Source organism: Equus asinus, chromosome 24 (assembly GCF_041296235.1).
Source record: "Equus asinus isolate D_3611 breed Donkey chromosome 24, EquAss-T2T_v2, whole genome shotgun sequence".
NCBI lineage: Eukaryota > Metazoa > Chordata > Mammalia > Perissodactyla > Equidae > Equus > Equus asinus.
Window position 1 is genome coordinate 43,490,927 of NC_091813.1, and position 26,818 is coordinate 43,517,744.

The following is a 26,818-nucleotide window of genomic DNA, read 5'->3' on the forward strand; positions in this document are numbered from 1 at the left end:
TAAAAGGAGCTATTAAGGCTGTGCTCCTGGAAGGAGCAAGAAGTAAAACTGGACAGGTCAGTGTTTAGAGCAAATGGTGTAATATTTAACAAAAGAGAGTGAGAAGGCAAGGCTGGGCAACTTTTATTTGATTTCTCTCAACTTTCTCCATAAAGAGAACGTTCTCATACCAGAATGGGTAGGGCAGATACCATAAAGAATGCTGTGAATCCCAAGTTAGGGGCAAAGAAACAGGCAGAGAGCACCTGCTACGCTAACCAAATTTAGATCGCCCAGCCACTATGAGGAAGTTTGTAGATAATTTCATATCTAATTTTGGGTAATCTGTTCTATCATGATGAATGAGAGAGGTTTCAAAACAACAGAAATGGACAAATGTTGACCACATTTTCAAAACCGGGAAAGAGTTTCTGATTTCTGAAACTAGACCAGTAGGCTTGACGGCTTACCCTCAAAAGTCCTTGACTATATCATTAAACGAATGGTTGATAAGCACTTAGGGGAAAAAGGTTTTGGTTGACCAGAAACTCAGCCTGAAGCAAGCAGCGTGGTGGGGTGGAAAGAGGATGTGTTGGAAGGTCTGGATCTGGATCCTGGCTCCACTGTTTGTAGGCTGTGAGAGCCTAGGGAAATGCATCATCTCTTTGAAACTTTGTTTTCCCATTTTTAAGTAAAATAGGAAAAACAATAGCTCCTTTACAAGTTTGTGGTCAGAATTAAAGGAGATAACTTAAGGGAAAGCTTCAAGCCTGGTACATAACAGATACTCAATAAATGTTTGTTTTTAGAAAGTAAAGACTTCACAGCGGGCTATAACTGCTTAAAAAGCACATGCATTCTTGGGCGGCATTAGTGGAGGTATAGTTCTACATGAGGGAGGGGAGAGTTCCCTGGATTCTGTGCTGGTCAGGCTGCTGCATTCCATTCTGGGCTCCACCCTTTAGGAGGGGCCTTACCCAGGTGAAGTATATGCCTGGGTAAGAGGCACAGGAGGACAGACAGGATAGGAGGGCTCTGGGAACTCGTCCCCTGGGGAATGGGCACAGGAACTGGGGAGGTTTAAAAATGACAATCTGGGGGAAATATGATGGCTCTTTTTAAGTATTTGAAAGGCTGAATTTTGGAAGAGTTGTTGACCTGTGCTGGGAGATCCTGATGAACAGAACTACTTCCCGTGGGTGGAACTGACAGGGATGTGGAGTGGTTCAACTTTCTAAGAATCACAGCTGTCTGGCAACAGAACAGCTTGCCTCAAAACAGGCTGCGCAGGGCTCTGCAATTATCTTGCAACCCTCCTTCGAAGGCCGTCGAAAAGTCCACGCAAAGGAGGAATTTCACTCTGTGGGAATCACTCTTCGGCTGTGTGGATGGATCTGGTTGGTTCTCCCTGTCACAGGAAGTATGAGCGCCACCTGGAAGACCACCTATGTGTTGAAGGAAGCCCAAGGTTCCCAGGGGAGATAGATTGGTTTGACCTGTGAAGTTCCTTCCAGGTCTAAATGTCTGTGATTCTGGAATTTCAGAACAAAGTTATTATCAAATATTAGCCAACATATTAATCCTATAGTTTTAAAGGAAAATGCAAAAAGTCTTTGAGATAGTGGGGCAGTATGGGCTTTGAAGCCAGACAGATGCAAGTTAGAATCTGGATCTGCCATCTGTTATCTGCATAGGTCATCTTGGGCAAGTTCTTTAACCTACCTAAACCCCAGTTACCTATATGATAAGGTACTTGTGGAGAGTGTGAGGCAATCCATGTAACATGCTCAACACAGTTACTAGTGCTTAAATAATGCTAGCTGTTGTTACTAGTATAATCTATTATTATTACATCAGATTGGGGCTTCCAGAAGGCACTATAATAAAAGCCATAACTTTTGATGGAGTGTCCTGGAGAGATTTGAGGACTGTGCAGAGATGGACACCAGGGACTGAAGTGGAACAATCCTGAGCATCCACAGATAGAAGCTGGTTCAGTCTATGACTCAGGGAGCAGAGAAATGTGCAAGAGACTGTTAAAAGATGATTGACTGAGGCATTGCAAGTAAAGCCCTTAGCCAAGTGCCTGGCACGTTCCAAGCAATCAGTCTGTCGTTGGTAAGTGAATGAGAGGTCGCCAGGAGTTGCTGTGAGCCTTCAAGAAGCAGCCAGAGAGGGAGCTGAGGTGCAGGATTGCCAGAGGGGCCATTAATTCTGCCCAGCAGTGTCCTTGACCTGGACCACCGGTACACACACAGCCTTGGTCCTATGGCATATCAGTGGTGCTGCTCATCACAGATGCCAAGACATAGCCCAGGTGGTTGAGGAGGCTGGGAGGCAGATTCAAATAAGATCCCTAGGAACAAAAGGCTGCTTCAGATATCACAGATAATAACAGAAGTCCTTCCAAAAAGTCCTGTCATTGATGTATGATGAGCCGTGTTGTGGAACTAAAGCTAGGTGTTTTGAGATAATGATTTTTGCCATTTTCTAAAAAGTCTGCATGAAGGAAGAAATGAAGTGAATGACCTCAGATAGAAGCCAGGTAACCAGCACGCTTCACTTTTTTAATCTATCAGTTTGGTGAGTCTCCCTTTATACTCAAGAACAACCCAGGGTCCCTCCCTGAAACTTTTTCAGGCAGAGAGAGGGCTCTTATAGTCACAAATAATAAAACTTCAAATATTCGAGCATGCATTTAGAAAACGGAAAGAGTCATGATCAATGAGATCCAAGATACATTTGAAAAGAGATTCAAATATGTATTTTGAAAACAAGGAGTTCCAATAACCAAGGTAAAAAAAAAAGATTCAGATATACATTTGAAAAAAAGGGGAGACAGTGAGTGTTGGGTTAGAAGGACAAAGGGGAGTCTGATATTGAGAGAGTAAAATATTGACTATTTTTTAGTTAAAAACTGTCAGTTGAATTTTAACCTTTAGAACAAACCTGTTGATGGAGGGAGTGCAGAATATTTCTGGGGAGAGGAGGTGTGTGCAAATTTCTATTGTGACTGTTAATAGACAGATTTTGAGCTCCTTGAGGGCAAGTACTGGACCTTTCCTGTGCTGTTCCACTGTCCATTTCCTTTTTGAGCACAGCTCAGCACTTACTTTTGAATGAATAAAAGCATTACAGATAGAAGCTCAGTTTTTTCTTAAGCTTCAGTTTGTAGCAAAGATGGTTAAATAAAAACAGAACGAAAATGTGCAGGCCCCCTGTTTGCTGCAGTAGACTTGAAGCTGTATGAGGGCCAGGGACGCATCTTACTTATACCCCAGTTCCTTGTACAGTGCCTGACACATGCTGGGCCCTCAACACACGCTCGCTTATGAACAAATAGATTGGATTATGTGATGGCAGATTTTTCAGGGCAGGTGATAGTTACAATATCTGGAGTTGATAAAAAGGAGAGAAAATTGAGTCACAGGGCATGACAGTGGGAGACGGGGTAGGACACCGCTCTCTGCTTTTATGTGGCACATTTTCCGCATCTGCAATCACTCGCTGGTTCTTCCTCACTTGTTTCCCAGGGGGGTGCTGTTTCTATTGACGATCTCATTTTTACAGCTGAGCACCTGGGGCTCGAAGTGATTAAGCGCCTGGCCCCAGCAGGAGCTGGAGGCTGGAGGAGTGGACTAGATGTTCTCTGAGGTTCTTTCAGGGCTAAGTTTCATGACTTTGAGATCTCTTAGGCTATTTTTGTGTCTTCTCAGGGCCAATAGTTGGAAAACAGAGAGGCAGACATTTGGCACCAGGTAGACCAGATTTTCCGATGTTTGAATTTTTCAGTGTCCATCTGGATGACTTGTGTTAGGAAGATGTAAGTTGCATTTATCCAGCTTAAACGAAGCAGAGGTGTGTGATGATATGCTAATGCTTGTAGGCAACCTAAACTGTCATACCAAAGGGTAAAATCACCTTCTTCTGCATCGTGTGTTTGGCTATGAGGATGGCCCCTCGGTCACTGAATCTTGGTCACTGCCAGGATTCCAGCTCTTGCTTTGGCTGTAGAAACAGAGACGTGGGTCAGTAATGAGCCGTTTGTCAATGCTCATTGAGATCCTGAAAACCAAGCCCATCTCTGCTCTCCCTTACAGAGCTCATGGCACATGTGAAAGAGAAGGATCTGCCCTGACGACCTGGGTCTGAAATCTAGCTTAAAATTTATAAGATAAGTAGAATTTGAGTCATGGTATAAAGTTCCTACAGGGCAGTTTTCTAATGAGATTTTCAATTCTTATAAAGATGCTTGTTGGCCTCCCCTTGAGCTCCAAATCCTATTTGAGGAGAGAGGAAGAGAAATTGAGAGAGAGAATAGAGATCAAACTATAAAGCAAAACAAAAAGCCAAATAAGACCCTTAAATATAAAGAACTATGTAGCAAACATCATCATGTTGGAATCTAAACCTGCAGAAAGTTTATTTTGAAAATAAATTTCACCATGAATTTGCTTTTTCAAAAAAAAAAAAAAATAGTCCTTACTAGTTCTAAATCCTCTCCTGATTTCCGTATGGCTTTGCATATCTGTGGCTAGGCCATCTTTTTCCTTCCTTCACTCTCCAATCCAACTTTGCAAGGAAACTTGGAATGGTGAGCTTGGTCCCTCCATCAGGTGTTAGTGCACCCTCCCCCCTCCATGGGTGCTTTCCCTCACACTCATTCTGCCCCACGGGGGGTTGGGTCATCTTGTCTTAAAGGCGTCTGATACTGTGGCTTCTGGCCCTTCCTTTGGAAGATTCTTCTGCCATGTAATGAGTCAAGCAGATCATTCATCAGCTCTGTTTTTTAATAAAACATGAATAGCACAGTTTATGGCTTCCACTATTCAAACAGCAGTTGAGCCTAAGAGGAATTATTCATTTTAATGGTTCTAATACTCATTTCCAAGCAGCCATGCTGCTTTATCAAGCTTTTGCCCGAAATAGAGAATGATTGGCCTTGGAAAATGAAGACGGCTCGGCAGGAGTTGAATAGAGCCTTCTCAGGGTGATGGGCAACTGGGACGCACACACAACTTTCCTTGGTTCCTTGTCACTGTGGACAGCCCCTCTCTTAGCCCTGGGACAGAGTCTCCTAGGAAGCAGGGTGGAGGGCTGGTGTCTGTGATGTGCAGCATGCATTTTGCCCACAGAGAAACATGCCCCATTCTATCTCCAAGACACACAGGCTCACAGGAAAACTGTGGACGAAAATTTCCCTTTCTCTCCTCACACTGCCATACAAACATCCTCACATTAAGTTAAAATGAACTGAAACATGTGGGATGTTCCTGGGGCATCGGCAACCATGAGGGTGGCAGGCTAGAGCCTGAAAAACTACACTGTGTAACCAGCTTAGTGATATGCCTGGCACACAAGCATTACTTGTTACTACTTTTAGCTTCATTTCACAGATAAAGAAATTGAAGCTGATTTTCATAAGGTTGCACTGCTAGTCAGTAATGGAGCCCAGATTCAAACCCACATCTTCTGATTCCAAATCCACATGTGATTTCCATAGCATCCTTTGCTGCCCGGGTCCACTGACCTAGGGCCCTGATGGAGGCAGTGGCTAAACGCCAAGGGACAGCTGATGCTGGGACCATGGGACTCCAGGGTTGGGCTGGAAGCAGGTGTTCAGATGGGGTCAGCCTCAGGCCCTCAACTCATGCTGTGAGGTGACTGTTCACAGGTAGAGGAGACCCCAGACCCTTCAAAGCACTGATCACCTCCGCCCATGTCTCTTCATCCTCCTTTGCTTCACTCTTGGGTGAGCTCATGATTTTTTTGAGCGGGCCTGGACTCAAGATCAATGGCTGGCAAGATCAATGCCACATTTAACAAGCCAAGGCTTAGAGATCCAGCCTCTTATGGCAAGCTACAGTTTTGCCTAAAGAGCTGTAACTTCTGAGCTGTTACCTGGATGCTATATTCGTGGAAAGTCAGGAGCATGTGAAGATTGTTTTGTTTTTCAAATTGTTGATGGCATTCAAGGGATTGAAAATATCCTTTTACTCTTCCATTGCTGCACGTGTCTTTGCCCAGATAAGAAAGGTTTCAGCAAAAGGGTTTCCTAATTAAATATTGCCTGATGCTAGATTACCACTCAGAAGGGTTCCATTAAAGGATGAACTTCACTCCCACAGCCGACAATTGATTAATGTCAGGAACCCTGTCCCCCCTACTTCCAGTCACCTGAATCTTCTCTTAAGCCCAGTAGAATGTATATCTAGTGCCCATGTGAGTAACCTCATGGCATACTTTGGCTTTGGCTTCGGACATTTATATAAAAATAAAGGCTTCGTCGCCAAGATGAATAGCCTCCTTTCTTTCCAGGGGAAACACAAGATGGAAAGAGTTATAGGAACCAGAAGTCTTGCCTTTCGGTTTTCTTATATCAAGAGCAAGTGATATTTCTGCTGAGGCAGTATCTTTTGAGCAGTTCCACGGTGTAGGTTGCCACACATTTATTTCACAGGAAAGGAGTGAATCCATCAGGCCACTGAGCTTATAAGTACTACCCTGGCAGTCAGCCACCAAAATATAAATACTCTAAATGGACTAAAGGAAATGTTCATTCTGTTGTTTAGAATTGGACACATCCCAGGAAGGTAAATTTAATCTTTTTGAGGACTGCTGTGAGAGGGTTGAATGGAACACGTATTTGTTTATCTCCTTTGTGATCTCTTTGTCTTCCTGGTGATACATTATGTATTTGTGATGCGAAGCATTTCAGCTGTCTCGCTCAATGGCATTGCATTAGCTGATTGTTCGGTCCCCAGATTGCCATCGTTAAACAGCTTCAGCCTCAGCTCTGTCCAATCTGGGACCTGTTAGGGAGAGAACTGGAACCAAAGAGGCCAGATTCCAACAGAAACAAAGCCGGGGTGGAATTAGGGGGAAATCGTTCCAGAGCCCAGTGAGTTGGCCTCTGCACTTCTTAATCTTTATCTTTTAAAATATCCGAAGGAATTTTGGTACTTCTTGGCATAATGAGGAAAAACTAAAGCCTCACAAAGTAAAAAAAAAAAAATTAAAGCCGTCTGTGGAAAAAGAGAATACCCTATAACACCACAATTCAGAAAACCATAGTTTATGAGACACATGCTGTGTATTTCATGGATATGCAAATGTTATTTTATTAAAGAGAGAGATCTACAGTATGTATTTTCACCTAACTACCCCATCTTAAGTAATCAGCTCAGGCTCTGATGATGAAATCTTTAATTACTAGAAGTGTGTCATTAGTTAGATGTAGAATGAATGATGGACTGCATTTTATTGCCTCACATGATATAGCCATTTGTGCCATAAATTCATTGACCTCATCTTAAATGATGTGTCCTGTAAGACAGACTTGATTCATTATTTCTTAAGTGACCATTTTTTTCTCTAGTAATTTTTTGCTTCATCAGAGAGCTTGCTTTTCTGGATTTTTACAACAGCGTTCTGAATTGAGATGTAACAAGGCAAGGATACACACACATTCACACTCACGTTACCCAAAATGAGATAGTCATAAACAGTCACACTATTACCTAAACACTGGGATGTTGCAGAAAACCAAGTAGCTAAGCGTTAAGCCTTTGCTTTAACTGGAAAGTTTGATGAAATAGAATTTGCTTTGAACTTTGATGTCTGTAATCCTTTTTATGTGGAAATAGATAAAATGTGGTGGGGAATTCTCACTTGATAATTGGAATAGATCTCTGTGCATTCCTTATTCATCAATGAATTATTAAAAGTGAAGGAAGCGAAGGGAGCACATTTAAGTTATATTTAGATTATTTTTTGTGATTTCACTTGAAAATATTTATTTAGCTTGAGGAAACAGAGGAATCCTCTGGAGACAAATAATTCAATCTGGCAATTTAAAAACCAATTAAGGATTTCAGAAAACTCTTTCCCCTTATGGTTAAAAAATAACTTCCAAAAGAAATATGCCAGAAAATTTGGTATATTATTTTCATTAGTTTAATTTATTGATAATGTTTTCTAGTTCATGATTAAAGAAGCTATATTTGATCCTTCACTTCAAACTTATAAATTTACATTTTAGTCTTTCTATGGATGTCTAATATTGAAACAGAATTAGGTGGCTTTATTTCATATTGGAATTTAAATGTCACATCATTATAAATTAACTGTAAAAATGATCAGGTTTTAAAAATAATAACTTACATGCATCAAACTTTCACTACTAGTTTATTTAACCTTTTCTAGATGAGAATTTTGAGGGTCTGATGGATTCTGCTTGTCTCTTCTCATCAGAGGCAATTCTGTACTTATCTGTAAACTGGACATCTCAACTAGGATTAAAAAAAATTCTCTTAATTCTGGAGAAACCTGAAACACTGTAGTGAAACACAGGAGGATATTAGCATTGAAAAAAAATTTTTTTTACAGCAAATATTTTGAAAGGGCAATTTGATATGAAACCAAAGGAAAAACTAATGTGTGCCAGTAAGTATTTGTTCTTCAGCCTTACACCATCGAGTATATTACCTGCGAATATCACTGAAAAAACAGCGAGAAGGAAAAGAGTGGATTTACCCATCCAGACCCACATCTGCCACGAGTGTGGGCACCCACAATCACATACCGGCATGCCACCACTGTTTACAGTCAAGGAAAGCTGAGAGTTAAATGAGATGAGGAATCAAATGCCCAGCATATGTTGTTTTTGCATTGTTTATGTGATCAATCGTTATTAAAATTTATCATCTTTTAATGCTATCAGTGTACCATAGTTAAAAAACAACACACACCAACAACAGACACCCTCCTCCACAAAAACAGGGTTCCATTTAGAGCAATATTGGAACCAGTGATTTACTGAAGACGGACTCGAAGTCAATAAACTCACCATTGCATTGCATTTCAGAATCCTTCCTCTGCTGCTGCATGGGTTGAAGCTGAGGAAATGACCAAAAAAGCAAAAAGAAAAGAAAAGAAAAAAAGATTCTGTGTGTAATGTTCAGTCAAAAAAGTAAGGCACTGAAAAAACTATTGAAAATTTTGACATCTGTTTATCTGTTTATAGCTATGGCAAGATTACTCATATTAATTCTTGTTTAAAATGCCATATGAAGGAAAGACATTTGTGCAAACAAGAGTCATATTTGAATTGTAGATCATGTCTTCACCATCTGTGAGAGCTGATGGTGTTGCAAAATTAATGTGTTAATGAAATCACAATAATTTCTCCAAAGTAATGGGTTCTGAAGCTGAGAATGACTATTTTTTGAACTTTGATGTCTAATGATTTCCAATTGGGAAAAGCTCTCAGCCTTTAATTAGTTCTGCAGCCCAACTTTAAAATAAATTTGGCGATGTCTTTCCTGTGCCAGGAGTAGCTCTGAAGGGGGGAAAAAGCCATAACAACTTTTGGAAAACGTTCTCTGGTGTTTGAAAAGTTGTTAAATAAGACTGCCTGCCAAGAAATGTCACCAAAAATTCTGACTACTGAGAGAGAGTGGGCAAACAGCTCAAAAAATAATTCTAGCTTGCTGCAACATCACAGGTTGGGAATAGCTAAACCTCACACAGACTTCATGACTAATTCCAAGTTTCCCCTTGGAAGGCAGACATAATGATGTTCCACGCTTCGTGTTATTGGCTAACACAGCACACCCTTTCCAACTGCATTATCGAACACAGTCAATAGTGTAAAGTGACTTTGCATGAGGAGAATTTTAAGGGGCTATATTTCAAAACCCACTGAACTTTCTGGAGAATCCTTCTCTCCAAAACTACTTAGATTTGCATTTACAACGAGCCTCTCTGACAAGTGAAAATGTGTGGGCAGGTATACATATTCCTTTTTGTCAGATCCACCTTAAAGTCATGCTCAAAGGGGACAAGAGAGTTTTGTTTCTTTCTTTTTTTTTTTTATAGGAGATGGTGATAATTGCTATTCTGAAGAGTTAATATTTATAAAGCAATTCTGGTTTCCAAGGAAAAATTATTTTACAAACTTTTCAGAATTTTACCTTTTCGAAGGAAACACTTCAGCCTGTTTGAAAGATTGTGATAAAGTCTGAAAGAACGTTTATGTGAAACCTGAAACACCATCTACCAGAGGAAACTGCTTATCTTTTTATTTATCTTTTTTATTACTGTGTTGTAGGTATGTGACTGGTGTAAACACATAAGACACACAAAAGAATACCTGGATTTTGGGGACGGGGAAAGAAGGCTTCAGTTCTGCAGTGCAAAATGTCTCAATCAATACAAAATGGACATTTTCTACAAAGAGACCCAGGCCAATCTTCCAGCTGGGCTGTGCAGCACATTACACCCTCCCATGGAAAATAAAGCAGAAGGCACCGGGGTGCAGCTGCTCACTCCAGACTCTTGGAATATTCCTCTAACAGATGCTCGGAGGAAAGCCCCCTCCCCGGTGGCTGCAGCTGGCCAAAGCCAGGGCCCTGGCCCATCGGCGTCCACCACCGTCTCTCCATCTGACACTGCCAACTGCTCTGTCGCTAAAATCCCCACGCCAGTGCCCAAGTCCATGCCTATCAGCGAGACTCCAAACATCCCTCCTGTCTCCGTCCAGCCACCTGCTAGCATCGGGCCTCCCCTCGGAGTGCCGCCTCGCAGCCCTCCCATGGTGATGACCAACCGCGGCCCGGTGCCGCTGCCCATCTTCATGGAACAACAGATCATGCAGCAGATCCGCCCGCCCTTCATTCGCGGGCCGCCACACCACGCCTCCAACCCCAACAGCCCTCTGTCCAACCCCATGCTCCCGGGCATCGGGCCCCCTCCGGGCGGCCCCAGAAACCTGGGCCCCACTTCCAGTCCCATGCACCGGCCCATGCTCTCGCCCCATATCCACCCCCCGAGCACCCCGACCATGCCTGGGAACCCCCCGGGCCTGCTGCCCCCTCCGCCCCCGGGCGCGCCCTTGCCGAGTCTCCCCTTCCCGCCCGTGAGCATGATGCCAAATGGCCCGATGCCCGTGCCCCAGATGATGAATTTCGGGCTGCCGTCGCTCGCCCCGCTGGTGCCGCCCCCCACCTTGCTCGTGCCATACCCGGTGATCGTGCCCCTGCCCGTGCCCATCCCCATCCCTATTCCCATCCCTCACGTCAATGATTCCAAGCCCCCCAACGGATTTTCCAGCAACGGGGAGAACTTCATTCCGAGCGCCCCCGGCGACTCCTCGGCGGCAGGAGGTAAGCCAGGCGGACACTCCCTGTCCCCCCGGGACTCCAAGCAGGGCTCGTCCAAGTCCGCGGACTCGCCGCCCGGCTGCTCGGGCCAGGCCCTGAGCCTGGCGCCCGCGCCCGCGGAGCACGGCCGGAGCGAGGTGGTGGACCTGACGCGGCGCGCCGGCAGCCCCCCGGGCGCGGGCGGCCAGCTCGGCTTCCCCGGCGTGCTGCAGGGCCCGCAGGACGGCGTCATCGACCTGACCGTGGGCCACCGGGCCCGGCTGCACAACGTGATCCACCGCGCGCTGCACGCGCACGTCAAGGCGGAGCGCGAGCCGGGCGCCGCGGAGCGCAGGACCTGCGGCGGCTGCAGGGACGGCCACTGCAGCCCGCCCGCCGCCGGCGACCCGGGCCCGGGCGCCCCCGCGGGCCCCGAGGCCGCCGCGGCCTGCAACGTCATCGTGAACGGCACGCGCGGCGCCGCCGCCGAGGGCGCCAAGGGCGCGGAGCCGCCGCCCGAGCAGCCCCCGCCGCCGCCGCCGCCGCCCGCGCCCCCCAAGAAGCTGCTGTCGCCCGAGGAGCCCGCGGTGAGCGAGCTGGAGTCCGTCAAGGAGAACAACTGTGCTTCCAACTGCCACCTGGACGGGGAGGCGGCCAAAAAGCTGATGGGGGAGGAGGCCCTGGCGGGGGGCGACAAGTCAGACCCGAACCTTAATAACCCCGCGGACGAGGACCACGCGTATGCTCTGCGCATGCTGCCCAAGACGGGCTGCGTGATCCAGCCTGTGCCAAAACCGGCGGAGAAGACTGCCATGGCGCCGTGCATCATCTCCTCGCCCATGCTGAGCGCCGGGCCCGAGGACCTGGAGCCTCCGCTCAAAAGGAGGTGCCTCCGAATTAGAAATCAGAATAAGTAAAAGGTTTGTATGTACGCCGCGGCTGTCCTCCGCACGAGCCAGTGCACGAGCCAGTGCACCTCTCCGTACTTCTTAGGAGGCAGAGGCGAGAGAGTGTATTGATAATCATTTTTTACCTTACATGTTTTCCAGTACACCTTGTGTGGTCACACACTATCATCATTTTGATCCAACGTCATTCCCATTTTACAGCTGAGGAAACTGAGTCACAGCATGTAAGTGCCATGCCCGAGGTCACTTACTTGATGGTAAAGCCCAGTCTTGAAACCGACTTGAAACACTATCTACTTAATTACACTTGCATTATTATGCTTTTCTCTGTAATTCACCCTGTTGAAGAAGAGGAGGATGTGGGGAGGAGGAGAGATTACTCTGGACCTGTCACTGTTCACTCATGCCGTTACAAGGCTGTGGTAAAAGGTGAGCTAGGCGGCTTCCTGGAAGCTGATAGACTCATTGGCAGAATGTCTCAACTCACCAAATTTTCTAACTCCTGGATTCCCATTTGCAAGATGAGAATAAAATCTAACCTTCTTACATGCTTACGCCAGCTGAACTGAGGCCACTCAACCCTGTTTTCCTGGCAGGGTGTTGGAGCAGTGGCTCATAGCTCCCGTTCATGGGGTCTCTTCCTTCATTTTGTCACCATCCAGCATTCCCCAGGGCAGGCCTCAACATCAGTGACCAGCTTTGCTTTCTTCCCCTTTTGGGCTCAGCGGCTCAGCTGGTGGGTAGAGAGTGGGGGCTTTGACAGGGAAAAGGAGGACGTTGCTGAAGTGGGTGAGGGTGCACATCTCTGACCTAATGGTAGGAATCCTGCTTGATGCCAAGTGAACCCTTGATAGTGAGTCCAGAATTTCAGTAAGGGGACAAGGAAGTAGCACGTGTGGCATTCCCACTATAGCCAGATGTGGCCTGATTTGGTCCCCCGCCAATCCTGGTGGAGTAGGCATCATCTGCATCTTACCAAGGAGGAAGATGAGCCTTGGAGACGTTGCCCAAATCAAAGCTGGTAAGTGGGGGAACCAGTATCCAACTCAGACCTGCTGAACCCAGAGCCACAGCTCTCCCCTCTAATCAAGAGGACAGCAAACTGGCTAATGTTCAGTTGAGGTTTATCAACTGTTATGGAGAGGAAAGGAAGAGAAATGAACATTTATTAAGCATTTAACTCGTGCACAGCTCCTTTTAGGCACTGGGGACGTAGAAAGGTGACTATAATGCAGTGGCTGCCCTCAAGGCACTTAACAGTCTTGGGGAGAGATAAACCAGGGCGGAGGGAGGCCTGGGCAGGAGAGGCGGGCCTTAGGAAGAACAGTTGCTCATGTTTATATGTGCAGGTCTCTTCTAAGTTTTTTTGGTAGTATTTATTTGGATCTGGATCCATACAATTATTATTCTTTTCATTTTACTGATGAGGAAGCTAAGACAAGTGACTTGCCCAAGGTCACCAAGTTAGCAGAGTCGAGATTCAAATCCAGGCTGTCTGCCTCAAGAGCTGCATTTTCTTTAGACCACCGTAGGAGAATAGGCAAACTGGTCCCTTTGTTACACTATGTGATAAAATTCTTTTATCCAACTCGGGTGTCTTTGGGGAAGTTCCTAGAGAAAAACCAAGCCTACCTACCAACTTCTCTAAGTGTGTAGACAGTGTTCATTTCTTGTTTTTCCGGCAACAACAACAGCAAACCTAGAATACCAACCCATTACTCCACAGTGGGAAATGTAAGTGTGGACCAGAGCACTGGATGTGGCGTGGAGATGGTTGTCTCTAAGTCAGCATGTTTACATGGGCGCCTGCCTAACTCATAGCCGGAAGTTTGCTTGGGAAGCACCGAGCCAGAGCGAGGGGGCTTGTCTCGTGGTACGAGAAGGGTTTCTCAGCCGCTGTAGTTTGGGGTTTCCTTTTCCACTGATGTCTTTGCCAGTAGCAGCAAAACACTAAAATTCAGTTCACCATTCCTTCTTGGTTTTACATTTACAAGTTCTGCTGTCCAAAGACAGATGGCCTCAGTCTTCTCCTAGTCACCTCAATTGAAAATGCCCCTGTTTTCTCCACCAGAGTAATTTAATCTGGTTGACAAAGCAGTGAGTAAGGTTGACAAAGCAGCAAGTAATGGGAAGATGTGGGACAAAAAAACTGATGGCCTTTAGAAAGCTGGAAATTGTAATTTTAAACGCATTCTAATATCGCTCATTCAAACAACATTAAAGGAAAAATGGGTGGTGTGCAAGATTTCATTACTATTACTGGAGTGAGAAGTGACCAGGTCAGGAATAGTGCCACGAGTCCATAAGTAGCATGGGGCCAAAAGAACATAAAAGCATGAAATGTATGATGGCTATTTGGATGATATATGTTTCTGAATAAAGAGTCAGGCAAGGGTCTTGTATGTGGACCAGAGTTGTTACTAGAAATATTAACCTGGCTTCAGCCAATTTCAGAAGATGCAATGACGAAATTGCCCAGAGCCCCTCGAGATTGGAGAGTTCTTTTTATGATGGGTCCCCCAAGAAATTACAGCTTTTCTCTAAAGTCGGAGACACTCAGCCTTTGCCAGCTACAGCGGGGTGACGAGGCAAGTGATTTAAGACGGGAGAAGAACGGCCTCTCCTCCACTAAATCACGTTTCCTCTTGGCCTCTGTAGTTCCACGTCACTTCACAGCGCAGTCTCAACCTGCCGTAATTCACTCACGTTCTCTGCCCTTCCTGATTTTCTGTGCACACGTGCTCGCTGTTTTTCTTCTAGGCCTTCAGAAACCCAGCCCATTCGTGTGGTTGAGGAAATTGAAAATGCATCCGTTAAATAAAGGACTGCATGGCTTTTGTGCCCTGACAGTGACCGCTGTTTGGTGATGAGTTAAAGCCAAAGTGGGAAGTATTCAAAACCCAAAACAAACCAAGGCGGAGTTGCAGTGGGTGAGGGGCAGGTGAGCGATTTCTCCATGGGCTTGCTAGTGGCTCATTACTATTTCTTAGGAAAGTCTGTCAGTAGCTTCAGTAAGGGCTCTTCATTCTTTTTACGATGCCCACCGTTCTCATACTATGTTACTATTATTTTATCATTTTAAATAGATTCAAAGCAGACTGTGTCTTGAAATCAACAATCCAGGCAGCCACAGTTGTCTTCAAAGAGGTCATCGTATTTGCTAGTTCTTGGCAAATTATAGTCTATATATTTTTTTCCATTTTGAAGTTATTCTGTTTCTGGTTACCTGACTTTATGCATTCTTGTTTGTTGATATGACTACAAGTGACTTCAATGGGCAGATGTTTTCCTAGATGCAGAACTAATTAAGTTTAGTCGAAGATTTTAAAAAGGTTGTAAACTTCCTTTAATCTTCAACTTTTGAGACTCCAAATACCAGTTCTACAGCTTCTGTAAGCTGGAAAAAAAATCCCCCCAAATAATAAGGAAAACAATGTATAAACATTTCCCAAACTATTCTATCCACAAAGAATTCCATTTATAAATGGAATACTCCCTTCGTTTCTTTGCCTTGGAGCTTGGGGGATAGCTGTTTCTATTTGTACATTTTCTGAATTTCTGCAGTTTACACTTGTTTACGGTACGTTGGGGAGTTCAGAGTAACCATTTGCAAATGTTTGAAGATATTCAAAAGAAAATATCCCCCCTCCTCGATTTTCCAGGGAAATGACATATTCTCTTTAAATAAAATAATCAATGGAAAAAATGTGTACCATGAGTAACCCATTCAGCCTCAATTTTTCCATTCCTGAGGAGCAACAAGTCCATACAACTTCCCACCTTTGTGGCTCCCAAATTTCTTATGTGTTTCTAAAACCAGAAAGAAAATATGAGACTCTGTTCCCTGGCCCCAATTCCGTGGTGCTCTCCCCGCCTCAGCAGCAGGGGTTCCTTCCACTTTTTGTTTTCTCTGGGAGAGCTCGAGGAGGGGGCTGTAGTTTGGGCTTTCGGGAGTTTAGAGTTTAATTATTAGTCTGGTCATGGAGCCACAATCCCAGAAAGGTCTATGTCAGAGACAGGGAGCTCACCTCGTTAGGAAAGCCAGACGGGTGCAGATGAGAGGTAACTTTCTGCCAGTTTAGTTTGTCCTGCTGAAGTATTAGAGAGTGCTCTTCCTGGGAAGTCAGTCCATCCTTTGGAAATATTACTCTGGGTGCCTACTTTTAAAGCAAGGAAAAGAAGAAAAATTGCCAGCGAGAAGAGAAAATCAATACAAATGGGATGTGCTCAGATCCCGTGCCAGACTTGAGATTTTTAACGTTCTAATAGTTGATTGCTGGAAAAGTTAATTGGCAACGTAATCCTTGATGTTAAAGTTTCGCCGTCTGTCAGGATGCAGATGGCTGTCCAGTTCTGGGTATAGGTCATTCAAAGAGCCAGCGAGAAGCACCAGGTGTGATCATGCACACAGGTGAGTGGTGAGGACCTGGAAGAGCGCTTGCCGTGGTCATTTGAGGCTGTAGAGGAGAGTTTGCTGGGATGAACAGTGTCAAGCTTGGCTTCAGACACAGCTCATTCAATGCTGCGGGGTCTATTTTAACCCTTTTGACAAGGGGATTGAAGGAGGGTTTTAATGTGCAGGCATCTGGCTTTGAGATATTATTCCAATCAGATTATGATGGAATAGGAAATGACATATGTGACTAGGTATTTATTTATTTCAGATGTAGCCATAACCCTCCGTCTTCAGCAGGCCTGGGACTAGAGTGAGGAAGGGGAAGTGCTTAGTGTGCAAACTTCAAAGAGTAATTCACTCTCCGGGTCATGCAGGTGCAGCCCTAGTCCTGGCTCTGATCTCCAGACCTTCGGATCCGTGTGGCAGCTCCCTAAAGCTAGTCTGCTCCATGGACTAGTCTTTGGATGGCCTTCAGCAATCCCCCCTGGAATGTCATGGAAAGTTTTATGTGCCCACGCACAGAGGCATTTTCTTGGGAGGAGAGGTCCATAGATTTTGGCCTCAGAGAAACTATGCCTTACATCTCTGAAGGATTATCTTATCACCATCTGAGTTGGAATTTTTCTTGTTACTCTGAGGAAGCTGAATTAATTATAAGTTTCCTTTAAAACTTAGAACTTATTTTTAGCAAATTTTGCTGTGGACTCAATATTGCAGAATCCCTCTTGCAGCTACAGAATGTAGCACTTGCCTCGGTAAGATTGCCTTAGTGACAAAATGCAAAAGGTTGTAGAGCTTTCTTCAAGTTACCATGTCCTATGACTGCCTATGGTGAAAGAAGAAAAGGGAAGCGAGAAAAGAAACAAGCTAGACACTTCCCCAGGACTTGGATGTTCAGAGTTTCTGCTGTGGAGGGAGACCCTGTCCTTCCATGAAAAACCTTTTACCCTGCTGTTGAGGCCAACGGAGCCGAATGGCGAGAGTCTGAGAAGTGCATGGTTCAGTAGACCCCAGGGCGTCGATGTGGCCATGTCTGAGAGTACTGCCCATCCTCCCTAGCTCCCTAGCATGCTTCTTCACCTGGGGAGAATGTGCTTGGAAAGGGGAAAGCCTTTGACCAGCCATTAGCAAGCCATTGCCCAGAAGGGCACTGAAAATAAGCTCCCTGTCTGGTTTCCAGTGAATCACTTCCTCACCGGCCTGAGCGGCTGCCTGGGCATCATAGTTCAATCATTTACACCTACCATGGTGCAGACAAGCATTGTGGAGGGGCAGAGGTGTTTGAGAACCAAAGTATACTACAGCATGGAACACTTACCTCATGGAGTGGAACGCTTACCTCCACCCCCAACACTCCGCCTTTTCCAGACTCTCTTGTCAAAGAGACTGTGCCAAAGGGACGGAGGGTGGCCATTCTATTTTCCTTCCCCCTGTCCTGTGCAGAACTATTTTGTATCCTTCAGATGCCAATTTGAATGCATAACACTTTATATGTGGGTACGTGTTAAGGACATGCATTCTGCCTGTGTAAACTTTTTTTTTAAGCCCCAAAAGCATAAAAGGAATCCATTTCAGAGAAAAATAAATTAGCTTTAAAAGATAAACAATTTAGTGCTGGCATCATTTAACAGGGTCCCATTCTCAAGGAAAAGGAGTAAATGCCGTTTTTAAATACTACTCCTGTAGAATTCTTCTCCATATTTGTGGATTTTCACAGCCTTCTGCTTGAGGAAAAAGTCTGGTGGGGTCAGGATTGAGGACGTGAGGCCATTGACAAGGAGGGGAAATACACACACACAGGTTATTTCAAGGGCCGTTTAAAAGATTCTAGTGAATAGACTGGAGCAAGAGCAAAGTATAATGACTGCGGAAAGTTGGAATTAGTCTCTCATGCTTTAATTAGCTCCTGAGTGTTCGAAACATTCTTACATTGGAAACCATCAGTCGAGTTGCCCCTGAGATCTCTTAATTTTACGCTCTTAGGACTGAGCTACAGACATAAGCAACAACATGCTCATGAAATTTTAGCGTGTTGCCCAAATGCACAACTGAATAGGGAGAAGGGAACACAAGAGCAGAACTGCCTTTCCATGTAGCCCTGGGGTCAGGATGGCAACAAATCAAAGCTGTTTAGGCTCCCCAGCCTCATCCCATTCAGATATTTGGTTGTGCTGCTGGTTGTCTCATCATTCCTCCTTTGAACCTCTGGTTTGTTGTCTTTCTTTGATAGCAAGCTGTGTTTTGTTTTGGGTCAAAGGGAAAGTAAGAATATGACTGATAGCATTTAAAGAACAGGAGGGAGAAACACACTTTATGGACTTATTTGACACGAATCATTGACCTAACGCCCAAAAAATGCAATTAAAAAGTGTATCTCTCCCTTATTTGCATGGCCTATTTCCCCAGACATATTTTTGGTATTGAAAATGAATGGTATTCCCATACAACATGTGTCTCAATTTGTAATGATATCCTCCTTGCAGCTGGCTTAGTTCTCCAAGTGTTTCTAAAATGTTACTGTCTTAAATTTGAGCCAACCTACAATAACAAATTATCTAGAAGCAAAGTGGCTAAGCTGCATTTGGTGAGAGAAGGGGAAACCCTATATTTCGTCCTTCAACTCTTGTTTTGGAAATTCAGGCTGTAACGTGATCTTTTTCTAGGGAAATCTACACACGCACACTTTAAAAATTGTGCAGATTGGGTGTTGTGGGAGCAAGAATGATCAGGTTCAAGTTTCTCTGCAAAGTTCTGCATCCCATCAACAAGCCCTTTTGATATTTTAAACCCGTACTTAGAGTAATTTCAAGATATTTGGAGCACATGTGGTTAAATGTAAAACTTTGTCATTATGATTTGTTAGATGCTTATACTTTAAATATTTATAAGCCATTTTTAAGTACTTTATCCAAAAGCTTTCTCCCATTAGACTGCTGTACTGGAGTGGTATCTGAGCATCATGATATATGGAAGATACCAGGGGGATGTCACTGCAGTGTGCATGCGCATTCTTCCTGCTTTTCTGGTTTTAATTCAAGTGACGTTTTTAGTAGATTTCAGCTTATTTAAAAAATGTATAAAAACTCATAAACAGGGTTGGTTGTCTGTGATTAAAAAAAAAATTACCCAGTCCCCCAAAAGTAAAATGTCCAACTTGAATCACGCTGAGTCCCACCTCTTTTTCTTATCCTGAGTAATTAGTAAAACTTTCCGTTAGGGTGTTGGATCTGGATCTGTGTCCACCTTAAACTTAAAGTGTCACATTGTTCCTCCGAAATGTCTTAGGGACAACTTATTGGTGGCTAGATTGAATTCTTACTATTCACCTTCAGCCATCTTGGGAACTAAGACGTAGGACCGTGGCTTTACCATAGGGAGTCTGTTCGTGCACTTAATGTGAAAGAGAGGAGAGGAAAAAACACTTTTTCCAAATTCAGAATCCATTTAAGCTTCGGAGGTTATAAATTTCAAACTGACCACAGACCTCTGGGGCTCACACTCTTTTATGGCTGGCAAAATACAACTTTCTGGGAAGAACGGGGGAAAAGAAGGCTTAGAAGGGCTCATAAACCTGCTTGGACATCTAATCGCTTGTACCAAGCAGCGTTTTCATGAGTTAAGTGTAAATGAGTCAGAAACATATAGATTGAATTTCTTTTAAAATACACATGGGTTTAAAAATTAAGGCCACAGTGCTTGGCAAAATAAGTTTTGGTTTTAGCCAAACCCCAGAAGTTTGAAAAAATAGTTCTACAATTTGCCAAACCAAAAATACATCCAGGTCCCTCCATCCTCTCATCTAATACAATGGCATCATAAACATGGGGCTTAATGTCTATTTTCAAATCAAGGTTTGAACAACATGAATCCCAGATGCTAATTGAAAACCTATGAAAAAGTTTTTGTGGGAAAACATTATGAACGTACAAATGAAGTTTCTGATTTCGGTTGAGGGTTCTGATTTCGACAGCACTCCTCACCGTCTGATCGTCTGATCAACTTGTTCTGTGTCTCAGCTGTGTGTGTGTGGCCTATGCACAGAAATAATAACTTATTAAAAATCCTATGTTTGGAGTTCTTAATTTATATTTAATTAATATATCACATTCTGCAAAACTTAATAAATTCCTAATCATATCCAAACAGAGGGGGGCAGTCGCTTTCACTTATTCATGGTTCAGAGATAGTCGTCATTTATTTCTCTAGGGGGTAAAACATATCCAATTTTAACTAACAAAATCTAACATTGACTTCCTGCAAGGACACTTTTATTAGGTGATATCAGGAAGGAAGGAGGAAGGAAGAAAGGAGAAAGGAAGGAGGAAAGGAAGAAAGAGGAAGGGAGGGAGGAAGGAGGAAGGGAGGAAGAGAAGAAGGAAGGAAGGAAAAAACAAGGGAAGAAAGGAAGGAGAAAGGAAGGAAGGAAAGAGGGAGGGAGGAAGAAAGGAAAGATGCAAGGAAGGAAGGAAGAGAAAAGAAAAAAAAAAGGGAGAGGTTGTGGCAGGGGTCCTTGAGTTGTTTTGAGGAGCTAATAACCTTGAGAGAGACACGAAATAACAAAATAACGAGGTCACTTTTACAAGCAATATGCGGAATCTGCAAACTGATGTGATACAGTACAAAAGCCTGTGCTGGCCGGCCGGCTTCAGCGAGGGCAGGGACTGGGGGCGGGTCACTCTCCCTTGTAACCGAGCACCTAGCTTGGGAGCTGGTAGAACAAGCTCGCAAGTATTTGTTGAGCAAATGAATGAGAAGAGTCTGAAGAGACGACTAGCCAATGGCGTTAGGCTGATAGCATTCCATAAAGCAGATGAATTTGGAGTTAGAGCCTAAAACCGGGGAGGGACGTGGACTGGCAGTCAGGAGTGGAGGAATAAGGAATGCAATTGGATGGCCCAAGCTGCAGAGGCAAAGAGCAAAGCCACGTTAGGGATGACCTTGCCCTTGCCTTGGCTGCAGCAGAGGGCTTGACTGCAGAAGGAGAGGAGCAGGAGGCTGGAGGAGAAAGGTGGTAGTGGAGCAGGAGGTTGTGGGATTTGTACTCTATACATTAGGCAGCGTCACCACGACCTCGAGCAGAGCAGTGACAGGATGAAATCTGGGTTTGAGGAAAATTACTTTAGCAGCTGTTTGTAGACTGAGAGGAAGTAAGACTGGCCTCGCTAAAGCTGATGGCTGCATCCTGATGACAGGCTAAGTACCAGCGGTTGATTCTAAACATTGCAGTATGTTATCACTACAGTGTGAGGGGCAGACACTGCTAAATCTATGTCTTAAGTATGGAAAGCCACTGTAGCCATGCAGTGGGAAGAAGGACTCCTTTCTTTGGGCCCAGAGTAGGCCTAAGGAGGCTTCATAGCACACCAGGAAAGGAAACCTCACAAAGCCCAGTCAAGGAGGGTGCTGGCCAGGCCCCAGATTGCTGTGGAAATGGGCTCCGCCCTTCTGACCAGCTGCTCCGAGCCTTAGGCCAGCAGGGCAGGGAGTGGTGCGGGCTGCCGGCTGTCGCCTAGTGGGTGCACAGAGGCAGGCAGTGGCTCTCCTGGCAGAAGACTTCCCTGATGATGGACACGGAGACTGGACAGTGGCCACAGTGCTGCCCAAACGCTCTGTCCTTGGCCTGAAGAGCAGCCTTGAGGCCTGGGTGTCTTGCTTTCCCCCAGACACCTTCAGAGATTTTCACAGAATCTAAGTCAGATCCTCCCACAGCCTGCAGGTCCTTTTAGGGGAGTTTGGCAACTTTTGGAGATGTTCTTTCATCTTTTTTAACTTCCTAGGCCATAGACCTTCTGAAGCTTCCACATGTGGCATCAGTGGGCTCCCAGGAGTGAAGGAAGGTGTCACTGTGGTTTCGTGGATAAGAACATCTGCTTTGGGGTTGGGCCGGCCTGGGTTCAGATCCTGCCAGAGCCATTTCCTAGATGAGGGAAGAAGTGACTCAACCTCTGAGCTATTAGTATTTTCATGAGTAATAGTAACAGTGCTGTGAAGGATAGGTAAGAAAACATACGTAGAGTGTGGCGCATCATTGGTGCCCTAGAAATGGCAGTTACTGTCCTGTTAGAAAGGCTGTAATGCCTGGGAGAAGAGCACAGGGCTGGAGTGAGGCCTGCTTTGATTTGAAAACCGGCTATGTTGCTTTCCAGCTGGGAGTTTGGAAAACTTTTATAACCTCTCTGTGCCTGAATCTTCTCATTAAATAATGGTAACAGCTAGTACTTATTGAGCACTTTTCCTATGTAGGCAGTGTTCCAAGTGCTACATGCCCACAACAACCCAATGGGACACCATTATTAAACTTATTTTACAGATGGAGAAACTGAGGCACGGAGAGGTTAATCTCCTACCGAGAGTCATTGGCCATTAAATGGCAGCACTGGGATTTAACTGGCAGTCTGGCTCCAGAGTTTCCACATAAAACCACTGAGCATATCTTATATAGAAAAAAACGAAGCTAATACCCCTACTTAGTAATAGAGTTGTCAGGCTCCAGTGTAAATAACATAAGTTAAAATGTCCAGGAGGTACCTGGCACATAGTAGGTCCTTAGTATAAGAATTGTCATGGTGGCCCCTGCAGCCCAGAACTTCTTCGCTCAAATGTGTCATGTAAGGTAATGAAACACTTCCATGCTGTTGTTCCAGAAATTGTCATAAGATGTCTGGTTCCACTTTTACAAGTAGAGACTGGGACAAACAGAGCGAATGCTCAATGTCACAGCGTGGCTCAGCTAGGATTAGAACCTGAGTTCTCATCTGCCTTTCCCCTCAGTGGGACACGGGATACGACCAAAGCTGCTTGAGTTACAAGCCCTGTGCCAAGGACCAGAGTCATATTTTTGCCACCCACAGCATCGCTTCCTCATGTTGGGCAGCTGATTTCAGAGACGAAATAGGTTGTACCTGAATACCTGGGGCTGAAGGGTTGAAGGGTTGCAGAAAAGCGATTATTAACCACGCTCCCCATCTCCTTGGCTGTTTGGGGTGGGGGCAGGGGGACAGTATGCTTGTTGTTATTTCTTACAGTGAAATTTCCATGAATATGGAGCCTGTCTCTCTCCCTCTCTCTCTCTCTGCTAATGGGCTGGTTGTAAAAAAAATAATAAAGTGTCATAAAGACCTCTTTTTTTGGATCTCATCTGAAAATCTTAAAATCTCTTGATCCATAGACCATAGCTACTTGCCACATAAAGCTGCTTTTTTCTCTAGGTTCTTTTGTTTGTTTTTAATACCTAGAAGGCCTGTATTCAGATAATATAGAGAAATAACAAACTCAATCTTAATACAATAAACATCTACCTTTTTTTGTCCAAGGCAGAATTTTTGGAAGGTGTGAATCAGCGTCGGCTAGTTGATGTATTGAATAGGACTTGAATGGAAATGCAATTAGTAATTTTTATCAAATAACTTCTCAGAGTTCTTGTTTGCAAAGCAAGGGAGCTGGACTATGTATGTCTCTAAGGCCCCTCACAGCTCTGATATCGTAAACCCCACCTGTCAGGGTAAGGAAGGTGAGCGATGAAACCTGGATTGGGGGCAGCACTCCCTGCAGGGGGTGTAACATTAGAGTCATAGGAGCTGGATTTTAGTCCAGCTTTGCCCCTTTCTAGCAGTGACCTTGAGCAAGTAGGTTCTTTAACCTTCCTAGGAAAGTTTCCTCATCTGTAAAATGGAGACAATAATAAACTTTAGAAGCATTGTTGTTTCAATGAAATAAGTGTATAAGTGAAGTCAGTATATAAGATATACCAGTTTTCAAGTGAAGGAACTATATGAAAGTTTCTAGTGCAATACTTGACATAAAGTAGGTGCTCAATAAAATTTGACTCCTTTCTTTGAAAACACTACGGCTTTCTCAAACCGTAATGGAAAGTGCTTGGTCCTGAAAGCCAGGGGCATAGGACTCTAGGCTCTTCTTCAAAGTTTCCTGCAGAATATTAGCTGGATCAGGTAATTCTTCTTTATTTTATTTTTGTCTTTTGTGAATGGATGTAGCTCCCTGCTCCAGTGTGTTGGTACAAATGTGCACTGTGAGTCACGAGTCCCCGCCTGCTTTTAGAAAAAAGCCAGAGATAGAGTCATTTGCTTTGCCTAAACTCCCAGGTTCCAGAAAGGACTGGAAGTAGTTAAAGAGGATCAGTTGTCCAGGGTGAAGATAAGGCCTTTGTGGGTGCACAAGAGGGGGTTCCCCGGTTCAGCGTTCTTGGTCCCCCAGGAACTTTCTGAGGTCAGCCAGAAACAGCAGTGACTCCTTATAAGAATAAACAGGCCTGTCTACCCATTTAACTCCTAGACCCAGCTAAGCAAAGAAAACCAGAATTTTAATTTCCGAAACAAAGAATTAAAGATGGAGTTATCTCAGTAGGGGGTCTTGTATGGTTGTGATTTTTATAGATTAAAGAGTAAAATAAGAGATACTGCTAAAGAAGAAAATTATTAAAAAAAAATTCAAGTTCTTAGGTTTGGTTTAATTTGTTTTCTTTTAAATATACATGGGCCTTAGCTTGTCAAAGCCAAGGAGTGAACAGCTCAGTGGTGACGAAGTTGTGATTCAGACCAGAGCCAGCACTGAGCTGAGCTGAAGCTCACCCCGGGCCCCCACACCCCTGTCCTCACCCTGGGTTATTTCCCATCGCAATCGCACTAAAAAGGAAAAAGGATTTTTTAAATTACTTTCATCAGTTAGTGAGCTATAAGGAAAGAGATGCCCTCCACTTCATTAATGAAAACCATTTCCAACTCGATAAAAGCCATTTCAAAGCTCTTCATGAAGCAGTGGTTGACGGGGGAGAGAGGGAACCATTTTCTTGGCAAAACCTCTCCAAGCGTAGCCCTTTCTGGGATAAGCTTGGTGCAGAGACCACTATCTGGCATCACACCTGGGTTTATCAGCTGCTGCAGGTGGCTCTGTTCATTGACCGTGGGGCTGTACCCTTGTGAGTGTCCCAGAATAGCTGTGGCTACCTGAGAGCAGTCCAGTCCTTGGGGACTCGTTATTGTCCCAGATAAACAGCGTGGCCAAAGCCAGAGTGTAATGGCTGTATTTAACCATGATAAGTGATGGGCCAACATGCTTGAGTGAGTGGCATCATTAGTGCGACCTGGGTTATTGGACAAAGGCAAGTCGGTTTGGCAACAGGCATTTCTTGCACATCATAGAGTTGATGCCACCAGATTTTAGACTCATGGGAATAAATATGACAGTCACGAGGAGCTTGCCTTCTAACCGGGTAAGACAGGACTACAGGACTATAGGATTCTGGTTATGCTAATAACATAGGTACGTAAGGAAGGAAAGAGGAATAAAAGTTTGGAAAATGGTTTAGATTAATCGAGGCAGGCTTCCTGGTAGAGGTGGACTCACACCACGGAGGGACTAGCTTGGAAATGTTGGGATGTAGAATAAGACAGACATTTTTCTCTGGACACACATTTTCTTTGGGGAATGGTTGCCTGGAAATTGTAAAATTTCCTTTTAAATGCTATCAGCGTAAGTCTTAGGCTGTACAGGCCAAGAAGAAAAGGTGAGAATGACCATATTTTGACAGTATCAACATTGAAAGAATTTATTAGTACTCAGGCACATTTTTGCTCTCTGTAATTCTCTGAAAATTCTTGTGTGATAAAGGAGAATGAGTAACTCACTCACTCTTAGCCATGCTTTTGTGATGAAAAGGAAATGTCAGGTGGACAGAGGCTCTCTCAGTGCATTTGGTGTGCAGTTATGATTCCATGAGGAAGACACTTCATTGCTCTGGCCAAAAGGGACAGGTGGGCCTGGAATTCTGAAGACACCTGGCCATACATGCCCACTGGAGACCACGCGTTATGCAGCTGGTCTTCATACACGGTACATCCATGGTATACAGGATGGGCTGTGTGTGTGTGATGTTCCATGTCACAGGGCCCTGGCTTGTCCTGCTTTCAGACAAACCCCCAATTCAGAAGAAAACCTGAATGTGAGGTGCAAATATTGCCACTTTCCCAGAACCCCCTGCATTAAGGGACATTCCAGAAATCTCTGCCAGTGCTGAGAATGTGTGTGTGTGTGTGTGTGATTAATAGAGAGAAGGAGACTCTTTCTGAAACTTCAGACTTTGAGGTCCAGAAATTAATAGTCTTTCTTATACACTGATAACAGATTAATATTCAACTGCTCAAGTTTATAATCCTACATACTAGATACTTGTTTTGGTCCAAAGATCCTACAATCACAGAATATGAAAGATGGAAGATATAATAGAAAATCTCACCCAGGCCCCCGTTTCATAGGAGGGATCAAGGCTTAGGGAGGTTATAGAATAGGTCCAAGGTCACACTGCTAGTTAGGGGTCACATTGGGCTGTAACTCACATCTGTCTCACTTTTGGTAGTAATTTCCTTTTCACTCAGAGC

The 26,818-nt window shown here is 44.4% G+C and overlaps 1 protein-coding gene across 7 annotated transcripts in view; it reads left to right on the top strand.

The window, feature by feature from the left end:
• Positions 1 to 26,818, top strand: part of SOBP (sine oculis binding protein homolog) — a 171,789-nt gene that overhangs the window by 124,512 nt on the left and 20,459 nt on the right. For 5 of the 7 annotated variants that reach the window (XM_070496634.1, XM_070496633.1, XM_070496637.1 and 2 more), the window contains one exon: positions 10,091 to 12,040. In XM_070496634.1, the coding sequence (XP_070352735.1) occupies positions 10,091 to 12,037 (1,947 nt within the window). In that variant the 3' untranslated portion in view covers positions 12,038 to 12,040. Of the gene's footprint in view, positions 1 to 10,090; positions 12,041 to 12,169; positions 12,458 to 26,818 lie in introns of all 7 variants that reach the window. The other 2 variants (XR_011497867.1, XR_011497868.1) reach the window with 2 other exon arrangements.